The following is a 13,341-nucleotide window of genomic DNA, read 5'->3' as shown; positions in this document are numbered from 1 at the left end:
CAGTACAAGTCTACGCAAGTACACACTGTCGTAGGACAAGCACAAGTGCACTACATATATGCATATCCTTGTCCTATATCTTATTTCTCAGTACCTTATTTCACAAAGCCTTCAGATCTCTGGCAACCTGGACGAAGTCAAAGATCAAATCCGAATCAAACAACTTAAAGGGGCTGAGTATTGACTTTTAAAATGGGAAAATCTCAGCTTGACTATTGAGAACTGTGTTAGAAGTATTTCCCTTAAACATGTTTCTTAATTTGTATTGAATTTTGGGGTCATTCAATGAATAACTGAAGTACAACTTTTACATACTGCTACTTTAATGAGATACATGAATACATACAGTACATTTCAATGAACCGATTTTAGGCTGTTTTGAGACTACCTGTAGCAATAAGCTCCATAAATATGCGATGTCTTATTGGGGAACCCGAAGGAGCGCACCCCCGGCGCTGGGACACCCCCGCATCGCTCCCTAGGGGCGCCGATGGGGAAGCGCACACTGCCGTCCCTCAACCAGCCGCCGTCGCATCGGTCGTAGCCTCGGAAGCGCCAGGCGGCGTACAGGTGCCCCACCAGCGCAAGCTTGGCCGAACGTCGACCACAAGCGCCACTTGCCGCCTCGAGGGAGAACGCGCCCGGGATGTAGAAGACGGAACCTGCCGGAGAAATTTTTCAGGAAAACAAGTAACGTCTTTTTCCTTGAAAAAATGAAGCAGGAAAAAATCTTTTTTCAAGGAGAGAGTAACAATAAAGTGGAACTTGCTTCAGAGAAAAACTTGTGGTGACGTCATTGATATCAAATCTCACCTGCAGTCAAAGAGGTGAAGCAGAATGCGTCGAAACGGTCTCTCTTCTTGTCTTTGGGGGAGTAGGTACGAATGCCGGGTCGGGCTTGCGCTCCGCAGGCGGGCCGAGGGCTTATGATGGGGTAGCGCACGCTTCCGTCCTGCAGCCAGCCCACTTTGCACCAATCCAGACCCTCCGTCCAAGCTATCGGACACAACAAGCTAAATTTTTCATGACTTTAACGACTTTCACGACACTTCATGACCTTAAATCCATGAGTGTGGTGTGTTTGTTGTGCGTGCCTTGACCACTAGGGGGCAGTATAAAAAATAGACTGAGCTAGTATCTCGGATTTTTGCAGCGTCACTCATGTTGCTCCTCGAAATTAAAGCTGTTTTAAAAGAGTTCATCACTAGTAGACTTATTTCTGGTAAAAAAAAACAAAAGGTTTAGATCAGGGGTGTCCAAACTTTTTGCAAAAGGGGCCAGATTTGGTGTGGTAAAAATGTGGGGGGCCGACCTTGGCTGACCTCCTTTACGCAAAACAATATATTTAAGCAAATTTTAGCAAGCCATTCTGTGTGTCACATTTGCTTTATTATTATTATTTTTTTAATTAATAATTTCAACAATCTCGCAACTAGCGTTCTCTTTCGACTCGGGCTCTTGCGAAATACTAATGCTGTAAAATTAAACTAGCTTCAAAAGTTGCTTCAATTTCTCGCTGCGTATCTTCCCTGTAATTTTGTTGTGCATGTCAGCGTGTCTTGTTTGGTAACATCACCTCACATTGAATTATTTAAAAACAGCGACTGTCTCTTTGCAAATGAGGCAGACACAGTTGTTGCGTATTTTATTGAAGAAATAGTCCAATTTCCACCTATCCTTGAAGCGTCAGCCGTCGCAGTCAACTTTTTCTTTGTGGATTGTCGCCATTTTAGAAAATTGGAAGTCAAGGATCACACGGGGTAATGTTGCTTAGAGTGCTGCTGCCTTTTAGTGGGTAACTGAGGAGCAGCATTTAGTGTGTAAGCTACTTCATATGCTGGTAGCAGTACTGCTGACCAATTTATTAAGTCTGTGTGCGGGCCAGACGTTACTGATCTTATGACAGAGGCTGGGGACCGAATGAAATTTGACCGCGGGCCGCATTTGGCCCCGGGCCGCACTTTGGACATGTCTGGTTTAGATGGTCTTCCTACGGAATTTTTTTGACCGATTGTATGAGGTTATGTAATTTATGAGCAGGGGAATTCCTGTAATTTTTGTACTACAGATTATAGTCCAGTGCTGTTAATAAAGTATATGGATTTTTACAGGTTTAAGGCTGTATGTCTTTAAAGAGTTGTCAAAAGTATCATCGTATCGATACGTTGTCCTTGGACCGAAGGTTCAACGGTTCGATTCCTGGCTACGACAGCCCATTATTGAAGTGCCCCTGGGCAAGGCACTAAACCCTCACTTGCCCTCCAATGGATTGGCAACTACTCTCAAGGTAGCAGCACCATTGGTATACATGCGGGTTTGGGGACCACTTGTGAATTCCAAATTCCCTTGAATCGACCCATGTCAGTGGGTGGAGCCGGCTCAAACGGGATCAGGATAGCTTTATTAGTCATTGACACCAGCTTTCACAGATGACAACGAAATTGCGTTCAATGAGTGAGCATCAGGCTGCTCCAGACGTTCCGCGCCGCCAACTTCTCTCTCTTCTTTTGGAATTACAGAGCAGCTACAGAAGTTACAGTGCACACGTATATCATACAACATAGCAGGGATATGACACGACGCACAGGTCACGTGCAGGGATTTTTTTGTTTGTACAAAAAAAGGAAAACTACCAGTCATGGCTGGAGGAAGGGGCGGTCAGTGATAGTAAGAAAAAGGCTGTAGCAGACTGGAGGGGGTAGGTTGTGTGTGAGTGTGTGTATGCACAAGTGTATCAGTATTTGTACATGTCTGTAGACAAAATAAGAGTTGCAGGGGCCTGCGACTGGCCTTGGGAAGAGAATCAAGGGCAAGAGATAGGGCCATCTGTGTGGTTCGCTCCAGGACAAGGGATGGGTGGGATAAGGGTGTTTGGGAAAAGGGAAAGGAAAATTATAATCGAATTAAGCCGACTAAGTAATTTAATACAGTGGTACCTCTACATACGATCACTTCGACACACGATCTTTTCGACATCCGACGTAAAATTTGAGCCGCCATTTGTTTCTACATCCGACGAGTTGCTCGAAATACGACGACATGACAGCACTGCAAACGAACGCACGGTGGATTTTCTTGTGTGAGAAATCAACACAGTTTTCAAAAAGTTGATACAGTTGGAGAAACAAGGAAAAAAGTGATGCTTACCTTTGAAATGAAGATGCAAGTTATAGAAAAATATGAGCTTGGGGTGCGCGTCCCTGAACTGGCTCAACAATACAGCTCCATGGTCCTCTTCCGACCACCGTTCGCCACTATTTATAAGTTAAGGTGACAATTATTATTGTGGTAACATTGCCAAGGAAATCGCCAGCTTCGTCACGTTTTTATCATTTATTTAAGAACTTATCCAACACAAAACGCCCATTGTCTTAAGCAGTTGACCGCTCTCAAGAAAACGAAAGTATTATCTCTACCGCACCGACCTATCTCACTGAGACGTCACCTTCGCGGTGCGTTCAGGGACAGTAAAAAGTGTCCGCCATATTAGAATCCGATTCGTTACATTATTTACAGGAATAATTATTAATTATTCTTCTTATTATTATATTATTCTGAATTATTTATTTATAACTTATTTGTTTTTCTATGTTTAATCGCCATTTGTAACAGTGCCAGCAGTATTTATTAAGAATTTAGTGTATGTTTTTAGGCTTTGGAACGAATTAATGGAATTATAATGTATTCCTATGGGAAAATCCTGCTCGACATACGACCATTTCGACTTACAAACAAGGTCCTGGAACGAATTAAATTCGTATGTAGAGGTACCACTGTATGTCCAAATACAGTTGGTCTTCGGTCTAAATCGTACTTCTCAGGGTGTAAGTGAGACCTCAGGTCCCTTAAGTCATTGCCAATAGTCGCGGTCTGCCTCCTCAGTTCCACCACCTGGCACCAGGTAGCATCCACTTTTCTCCGTCCTTCCTCGGACTGAACCATGAGTCCATGGAGCCAGTTCTCAATCCGAGCCTCGACGGGGTTCTCCAATGTCTTGAATCGCACCGTTTGATCCGTGGTCAATTTGTTGACTTTCTTGAAAGCTGCCGTCTTGGAAACTTTCCGGTAGGGCAGGGTGCCTCCTAAGCCAAGCAGAAGGAACCCCACGACCGTTACGCCAAACAGCCACATATCCCCGATATCTTCCACAGATAGGACAGTGAGACAGGCTGGCTTCCAATGATCCCATGAATCTCTCACGTAGCCAGCAGTAAAGGTCCCATTTGGACAAGACGACTCTCCTGGTGCACCGTGTCTTGTTGGAAAAAAATCTTGTCAATTGCACTGAGAGACCAACTAATCAAATTCATTTTCGTATGAGAGACCAGCAACAGTTGATCCACAGAGGAAAAATACAAAAAAAGCAGACAGACTAGACTGACGAAGATGGCAGCAGCAGGAGCAGGGAGGAAACACGTCCGCCCCCGTCGAAGGGAGGAAGAAAAAAGCCAATCCAAGAAACCAATCCATGGTGATAGCCAAAACACACACACACTAGCAGCAAATTTTTGCATTCGCTGCCAACCTCCTAGTTCAAATGGATTGGACATTTACAAGTTTAAAACTCATTTAAAGAGCTTTAATTCAGGTTATCTGTCCATCATCGTCGATGGTACCTCATGATTTATTTAAAAAATAACATTTATTTATTTATTTTTATCAGGAATAGAGTATTTTTTAAGGATCGATACAGAGTTCAAAACTTTTGCATTTTGATAACAGTCGTCTTCAAGTGTGAATATCCCTCCCTGCAGCTTATAGTAGTCGAGTGCGGCTTATGTGAACAAATACTGTTTTCTTGTCGAATTGGGTGGGTGCGACTTATAGTCCAAAAATTGTGGTAGTTCTTGCTAGTAAACGGTACCTCTGTAGAGTTGCTCATAGGATGCCAGCATTCCGTCTTGCTCTTCGCACGCCACCTCGGCTTCGTGAAACGTCATTGCGTAGCGGCCCTTTGGGCTCTGATACGGGAAAACCACGCCTGAGAAGAAAAACCATGCATCAGCCAATCTATCGACTTGTCGGGACTTCCATTGGTTACCTTCGATCCTCAGCGTGACCACCACACTCTCATCGTCGATATCGTTGATGAGCTCGCACCTGTATCGGCCGCCGTCTCCCAGTTGAAGCGTTCCGAGCTGCAAGGAGGCGTCCATGTTGTGGGCCCGGCGGAGGTTTGCGCGAGGGCCCAGCCGGCCGTGCCGCTTGAAGGCGTGCGCGTTGGAAATCATCACGATGTTCTCCGGGCCAATGCGACCCGGCTCTAGCTTGGTCCACTTGACTTTGTAGTGGTCGGGCTTGAATTTCAGGATGCACGGCAATGTGGCGTTCTCACCCCGTCGGCCGACAACTTCGGCGTAAACAGGCGGTTCCAGGAGATACTTCAGCTTGGAGGGGCGGTGTGTGGGGGTCGGGATCTTATTGGCTATCGAGGAGGATAAGTAGCCAAAAATTACTCAACAGTAGCGTTACTTCAAAATGATATTACTCAAGTAAAACTTATCAAGTACAGGGAAAAAAAAGTATTCAGTGAAAAGAATCCCCATGTATTGAGTAACTGTGTCATCAATATGAACTGTTGATACGATAACCTATTACATAGCCATATTAGGCTCCCCCAAAAATACACAAAAATCATAGAATTCTGCCAAGAAATATCTATAGAAATGAAACTTCACCTGTCCAAAGAGCATGCAAACCTTCTCTAGTGTAGGAAGCACATTTCCTGCCATGAAATTATAACGATCATATCTCCGGTTTTCCATAGTCCATGGTGCCAAATAAAAACTGGGAAATAGGTTCAAATCTGCGCTTTCGAGTAATGTTGACAGCAGCGTTCTAAGTCAAATAGTTTATTTTTTACAATGCTTTAAAGATGCCATGTGATTTTATTGGCTGGCGTGATCATAGGACGTCTAATTGGTATAATGCAGTCGTGTGATCAGGGGCCCTCGAAGTCACTCACAGCAGGGATTGTCCCCCTCTCATCATCTCATGAGAACCTAACCTGCTCGGAACTCGCTTCTATTTTTGGGGGCGATTAGAAATACATTAACACACCTCAGAGAAAAAAAACCTTATTGAAGAAGGTCCCACAAAAAAGGAGGCGCCACTGAGCTGTGTAGCCACGTCCTTATTGAAAACCAAAATGAATCTTCTAATTGGGCCATTTCGACCAATCTCAAATTTCGTGGCTCTATAAGCTTTCTAAGTCCCTGAAGAAATTCTACTTCCTTTTAATGGTGAACACAGGGTCGTCACAGCAACAGACAGAGACATATGGACATGAGCAGGGGTGCACATAATTTTTTTGCCCAGGTTCTCAGAGGAGGACCTGGAGATGTGACTTGGTCCTCATTGAGCTTGAGAGCCGACCCGCCTGATGTGATAAATTTATGACAAGCTTTACTTAGAGCCAATTAACTTTAATTAATTATATTAACAATTAATGCTTGATTAACATCAACTGGCACAACAAAATTGCCATTACTTTGAAGTGAAATGTAAAGAAATAAGAAGCACCAATTCAAAATAAAGGGCATTATGCGGCTCCCACATTAACTCCAAGCCTTTTTAAAAGTGGGATATCCTCCTCATAAGACCTCATTGAACGTGCATGTTTAGCTTTGTAAAATGCGAGCAAAAACACGTTTGTCAGTGCATGTCGCTGTTCATTACCTTTATTCCGCCACTTGTCCATAGGGCGAGTGGGGTCCTGTTTGACATCGATAGTTTGCTTAATTGCCACATGCTCTCTGTTTTTTTCGTGCTTTTCAAAGTTTGGATGGCTGAAATTCTTTGACCCTACATAAAATGCGCTGCTCTTATCGGCGACATTGGGATTCTCACGGCACATTTTGTACCGCATTTCCGTGCGAGCATCATTTGCTTCTAGCCATGGTACCTCCTGTAGCCACTTTTCAGCAAAAGTCCTTTTTTTCGGTAGCTCCGGTGACGTCTCTGTCGTCTGTCTGTCTTTTGACGGGGGTGGGGGAACACGGAAGTAATTTAGTGATGGCCAAATGAAGCCTCATGAAGCAATGAAGCTTTGCAGCCAATTGGTTTGCACATGTAGCAAAGCTTCATGGTGCTTCATTTACCCTATGGCGCCATCAAGTGGTCTAGAAGCCCAAGAGGTCAACGTTGTTAAGAATTCAATGGCTATTTGCTTGGGACAAAGATATGAATGTGCTTGTGTTAGTAATTTAGTATGTGAACAAAATACAACAAGTGCTAAGGGTAATTTGTTATTCATTTTTATTTAGAAATAATAGCTTTCCCACAGTGGCTGGCTTTAAACAGTTTTTTTTTTTTTTTTTTTTTTGTGGAAAATATTTCACCAGCTTTAGAAAATATTCTTTCACAAGGCACAGATGAAGCTGGGGTGCAGAGAAATGTGAGTGCCAGTTTATATAAATTTGGGTAGGTATTCTTTTGTGCCTCCCAGTACACTAATGGATTGTTCATTCTGTTGATGTTTGGTTCAGATAGGTACACACACACACTCACATTTATATTAAAGTAGTTTTTCTCCCTTACCTTATTGAAAGCAATCAAATCAAAATGTTCCCATACAGGGGAGGATCGCTCTTTTCGCGCAGGTTCCATCGCAAGCAAAGGACAAGGCTCGAAAAAAGATTGCACTGGTTGCACTGTTGCGCACAGATGTAACAAGTACAGGAGCCCGAAATCCACAAAATGTGAGATAACAGGCGATCGCCATTGCGTTTTGCAACCAATTTATACCGTAGTCTGTCCTGTTTTTGCAATGTGCGCCAAACGTTGGATCACTTCCGAAGCACTCACGAGATTCAGCCTCGCCGGCGGCCGGTGGCCGGCGGCGAGGCTTCCCACGTCATCATTTCCGGGTTTTGCCGAAATGAAGCACGCCTCGCTACAAGCTTCGTGGAAACCCCCCTCCCATTACTCGACACAAGCTTCGGAACCTCGGCTCATTTCGTCCCATCACTAAAGTAATTACTCAGTGTGGCCTGCCTCTTCAAAATTTTTGAGAAGTTATTTTCTCGTGTCTGCCGCAAATCCAGTGGTCAGCCATCGGTACGCAAAAGCGTATGGAAGCCGTTGAGGGCCAGCGCATTTGTCTACGTCCAGTACGCATGCGCGCATGCGGACCACGTACGTGCACCCCTGGACATGAGCCTTAAATTGTTGTATTTAAAAAGTTCTTGTAACTACAATGACCAACCTGAAAAGAACTAGGCATGTATAAGTAAAATGAGTGACTTTCTTTTGCCACTAGTTGGCGCTGTAGGGTTGATGCTAATGACCCCTACAGGACCCTCCATGGTACGACTCTCACCAAGCACAGGAAGTTTAGTGCATTTAGGTTGTGTATCTGACAAGTTATGACTGTTCAAAATTTGTGGCGAGACAAAATGGCGATGGTCATTTTCATTTTCCTGTTTGGACCACTCTGCTTCAACAAAACCTCAATATTTTTCATCAGGCACCTAAACACCTGTCTTAATGCTCCCTAGATGCAGGTTTGAGGTCAATTAATATGGTGTTGGTAAATGGTGTTATACTTGTATAGCGCTTTTCTACCTCTCAAGGTACTCAAAGCGCTTTACACTACATTGCCATCTACCTACTGGTGACACAGCACCAGGAGCAATGCGGGGTTCAGTATCTTGCTCAAGGATACTTAGGCGAGTTCATCAGGGTGGAGAATCGAACCCACAACCTCTGGGTTGGGGGACAGCTACACCACCGCTGAGCCACGCCATCCCCATATGTTTACAATATGTTTTCCCTTGAAGGAGAGCCCGTCTCGTAAAAAAGGGCGTTTCCTGTTCCCAGCAGGGGTCGCCAGGCCTAATGGGTAATATTTCAATGTAGTCGTGTTCAGGCTGGGATACCTCTCATACATGCCAAATATGAAAAAGACTGAACCTTTTATCAGGGAGTTATTAGTCATTTAAAAAATTTGGCATTTTGCCAAAATAAGGGCCGACTTTGACACCCCGACCCGATCAGGCCCATGAATGAAAACTCACCGTTCTTTATAACTTAAGATCTCATATGTCTTATGAACAGTCTCACTAATTTTTAGGAGGATCCAACTAACCTTCTAGGTGCCAATGTCACAGATATGCACCCTGTAACATGATATAAATTTCACATTCAATCCAAATCACCCGATTTCCTGTTGGGTTTGGAATATGGATGCAAGAGATTTTTTGGAGCAGTTACGCACAAGGTATCAACTCCCCAAATTTCATCGCTCTATGTTGAAAGAACCTAATAGGAGAGGCCTTTTTGAAAAATTCTCGGTAAGGCAAATTTATTTGTATAGCACAATTCAACATAAGGCAATTCAATGTGCTTCAAATCACATTCAATCAAAAGAACGTTAAAACAAAGGCAATCGAAACAGGAAATGAAATTATACATTAAAATCACAATAAATTGAAATCAGAAATGGAAATAAAGCAGAAAAATAAAATTGCTTGAAGTTTGAAATATGTAGACAGTTATGGATATGCTGTGGTAAACAAAAGCGTTTTTAGCCCTGATTTAAAGGCGCTAAAACAGTTTCAGCACACTTCTAGGGGGCGCCACTGAGCCATTTTATTACGTTTTATCGCAAAGTCACAAAATTATCCAAATTTACGCCAAGACACATACTGTATATGTGCAAATTTTGAGTTTTCGAGCATGTTAAAACCTCCGAATTGGCCATTTTAATTTGCCATTAAAAAATACAGGTAATAATAATCCTTTGCATTCCGATAGGACTCTCGCACCACTTGGTGCTCGGGCCCAAACAAGCATTTTGTACTTGGCGGAATCTTCCTTACAGAAGTGGTTTGATTCAGTGACACTGGAGCACACAACATTCAAACAAATTCAAGTCCATTCTTCAACAAGGCCACTCCAAAAATCTTCATTCTGGTAGATGTACCAATTCAGAACCAGAACCATTCTGATCAAGAGCAGAATTCATGGTTCCATCAGTCAAGTAGTCCAGGCCCTGATGAAGCAAAGCAGCCTCAGAACTGCTGCGTTACATAAAAGTTGAATTTTGGTTTCTTGAGTCCATAGATTATTCTCTAGTCATTCAGATGTTTCTACAAAAGTAAGACAAGCCTTTTAATATTTTTTTTAGTCAGTAGCGTTTTCAGAGATGCTTATTTTGCTGAGTCGCTTCATGATTAGCTACATGAAGTGAGGCAACAGAGGTCTGCATTTCTTAAGATGTTGTCCTTGTTTCCTTTTTGACCTCCTGGATGAGTCGTTGCTGTGCTTTTGTGGTCATTTTTTGTTAGCCTGTCACTCTTGGGAAGGTTCCACGTGGTTTTATTTTCCGTCCATTTATGGATCCTGGCTTTGACTGTGGTCTGCTGTAGTCCTAAATTTAAGAGATTGCTTCCTAACCCTTTCCATGCTGATAATCATGTGCATTCATTAATTTCTCATCTGTTCTTGAATCTCTTCCGATGGTAGCATTTTGTTGCAGCTTTTGGTTGACTTCATTTCGTTTCTGACAGCCATTGCTGCTCTGACAGTTCAAGTTGTGTAAAAAGTTCAACGTTGCTCAAAGCATCTACAGAAGATGCGGCAAAACAAATCGCTCACTCAAAGCTCATTCATCTTGTTTCGAAAGCGTACCTGAGTGCAGAGCCATGGTGTAGGACAAGAAGCTCACGAGAAGAACCAAAGGAACCCTCATGTTGATGGATAAGCCGTGTGGTACTGCTTGAACTCACCTTTTAGTACACAAAGATGAAGTTTTAGGGAAAACAGTATCATTAGAGGTAGACTACGAGAAGATATCTTACATGATGTTGGAAATGGTTTCTGGTTAAGTTGTTGCAATTGTCGAAGTTTCATCCATGATGGCTCAAGGGTTCTCTCTATGTGTCTTGCCACGTAGACTTTTCTCGTCCTGCAACAATGAATTTTTTTGAAACCGAAGCAATTGCCAACTAACAAAGAATGGAAAGAGCTAGACATATATGGAGAATTTACAATTCAAGTACTTGGATGAGTGGCTGGATGGATGGATTACGAAAGCAGCACTCAATCTCAAATAGAGGTTTTATAATTGACAGTCTTACCCCAAATATGCCGAGTCTTCTGAAAAAGTGTATTCCTTGATCTGATTTTGGACTTTCAGCTTTCATCCAGCATCAGCCCTCTGACTCGCTCCGTCTCTTGCTTTCTCGCCTCACTTTGGTCATGTGGTCACTTGTGAGCCATTGTTGTCCTCTGCTGTGCTCCAGATGTTAATGACCATAATGGGCGTGACTTCGCTGTGCTTCTGTTGTTTCATGCGGCAGTCGAACTAGGATTTTAAGCGCACAACTCAAAATTTCTAGCATAAAGCTTCTCAGGGTGTGATTTTGATGTTTGTTCGGCTGTGTTGATGTTTTTCCAACGTTTCTGGATGTTGGTACTCTTTTGTAGTACTAGGACTGAAAAAAGAATTGGTTCAAGATCAGATTTTGGTGGTCGTAATGCACTGTCTCTTTACTTGATAGGGACTAGTATTCTCAAGGTTTTATTTACAGTTTTATAGACTTCTCTGTCTGTTAGTTTTATTGACTACTCTGTCTTTTACAGAGTTTTTTAAATTACGTACAGGACACCGTCGCCCTTAAAATTAGTCAGCCGCACAAATCGTATCACTCGGCTTCAGTCCTTTGGCTTTGCTTCAACCTTCGGTCCCCAGATGCGTAGGCGAGGCCAGTACCTCACAAACCAGGGCCATGCACGGACTCGACTGGATGTCGACTCTGCCTCTGGGAACTCCTAGTATTTCGCAATCCGGCTCGAAGGACCAAATAAATGTCAAGTTCAAATACACAGTAAATCCTTTGGGTTACATTTATAAAATTACCCAAAATAAGGAGAGAATGCCCCTTGGCGTTTTTGGAAGTTGGCAAGGAGAATGCAATATTAGACTACCTACGTAATCCAGTTTCCAAGATCGTTCTAAACCTACCCTTCCCGTGAGCTTTCGTTTTATTTGGGTTGGCCCTAGCAACAGATAGGTGTCTTGCCCTAAGGGGCATTGGGGAAGCAAGCTAGTGACACCACGTGAACTTGTTTTGCTATGTGTGTGCGTGTAGGTGGAATTAGTTCATGTGTGACAAACCATCTTCATTTAGGAATATGCATTTAACAACAGATTAAATGTGGCAGTTTGAGTTCTTAATTTCTGCGGCTTGTCACAAGGCTGAGCAGTGGCGTTATGACAAGGCAGTTTTATTTTATATTCTTATTGTGAGCTTATACCGAAGCATATTTATTTATTGTAAGCGATCGATGATTTGAGTGTATGAGTATGAATTTAAGGGTCAGGGTTAAAGAGTGAGACTAACTAATCAGATTTTGTAGTTGATGGATTGGTTTGTGAGTTTGTAGGGAAACTGCTTTGCTAGTTATTAAAAGCAGCAGTTTTTCCATTGCAATGCATATTTGACACAAAGACACTTTTAATAGTTTTTGAGTGCTTGCTGTAGTTGTACATTAGATATCATCAGAATGGCTGAGAACTCTGTAGGGTTGTGTATATAAATATACTGTATATGTATTGTATATAAAATATGAACTTCCGGTATCGATATCGGATCGGGATCGCAATATTTGGCCTTCGTATTACTTGGTATCGGATTGAATCCAAAATCACTGGTATCGCCCATCACTACTTCCCAGTGACTTTACATCAGGGGTGGGCAAACCGGTCCTAAAGGGCCACAGTGGGTCCTAGTCTTTGCTCCAACTGATCCAGCACAGGCAGTTTAAGCAATGAGAGGTCTGGGGAAACAAGAAGCCCCTGACTGCAATCAACTGATTCCACTTGTAAGACACCAAATTGGTGAAAAGGTGTCCTCTTAATGGGTTGCAACGAAAACCCGCACCCACTGCAGCTCTTTGTGGAATAGTTTGCCCATCCCTCTTTTACTTAGTTCACTTATGCTGGTAATGAATTCACCAACTATGTAAAGTCCCGGTTGTAACTCTAAACGTGTACCCGCAAACCTCTGCACCATTCTTAGGCATGATCTCTTCTGTGGAAATCAGGTTGAGATGACTCTTTAAGTGTTAAAGGTTACCAACCCCTGGTCTTGACTATCAAGCATACAATGGTGACGTTACAGTCCATGCCATAGCAAGATGCGGTTTATTGACACAGGTGGACAACAAGTCATCCTGTGTGTCCGGTGTATGTGTGCGTTCCAGCCTTTGGCAACCAGAACTGAAGCTGCCATTCATGCATCTTAATGGCCGCTCGGCAAGAGGAAGCAGTGTTGGCTCGGTGACACAAGGACAGCATTGTGACACTGTCATTGTGTCGACACACGCACACAAACA

The 13,341-nt window shown here is 43.1% G+C and overlaps 1 protein-coding gene across 1 annotated transcript; it reads right to left on the bottom strand.

Moving 5' to 3' along the window:
- Nucleotides 1-378: 378 nt before the first annotated feature.
- LOC130914904 (hyaluronan and proteoglycan link protein 2-like) lies at nt 379-11,915 on the bottom strand. The gene is made up of 7 exons (XM_057834490.1): nt 11,082-11,915; nt 10,803-10,909; nt 10,633-10,730; nt 5,042-5,425; nt 4,865-4,981; nt 814-996; nt 379-662 (listed from the first exon to the last, which is right to left on the bottom strand). Exons 3-7 carry the CDS (start codon nt 10,691-10,693, stop codon nt 385-387), a joined length of 1,023 nt encoding a protein of 340 aa, XP_057690473.1. The 5' UTR covers nt 10,694-10,730; nt 10,803-10,909; nt 11,082-11,915; the 3' UTR covers nt 379-384.
- Between the last annotated feature and the right edge of the window lie 1,426 nt (nt 11,916-13,341).

The sequence above is a fragment of the Corythoichthys intestinalis genome, chromosome 4 (genome assembly GCF_030265065.1).
Source record: "Corythoichthys intestinalis isolate RoL2023-P3 chromosome 4, ASM3026506v1, whole genome shotgun sequence".
In the NCBI taxonomy this organism is placed as follows: Eukaryota; Metazoa; Chordata; class Actinopteri; order Syngnathiformes; family Syngnathidae; genus Corythoichthys; species Corythoichthys intestinalis.
This window is presented reverse-complemented; position numbering and strand designations above follow the sequence as displayed.

Coding starts and splice junctions, on each gene's coding strand:
- LOC130914904 (XM_057834490.1), bottom strand. CDS start 10,693: ATGAGGGTTCCTTTGGTTCTTCTCGTGAGCTTCTTGTCCTACACCATG. Junction 5,426..10,632: donor CACCATGGCTCTGCACTCAG/GTACGCTTTCGA, acceptor CCTCCTCGATAG/CCAATAAGATCCCGACCCCC. Junction 663..813: donor CTTCACCTCTTTGACTGCAG/GTGAGATTTGAT, acceptor TTTCTCCGGCAG/GTTCCGTCTTCTACATCCCG.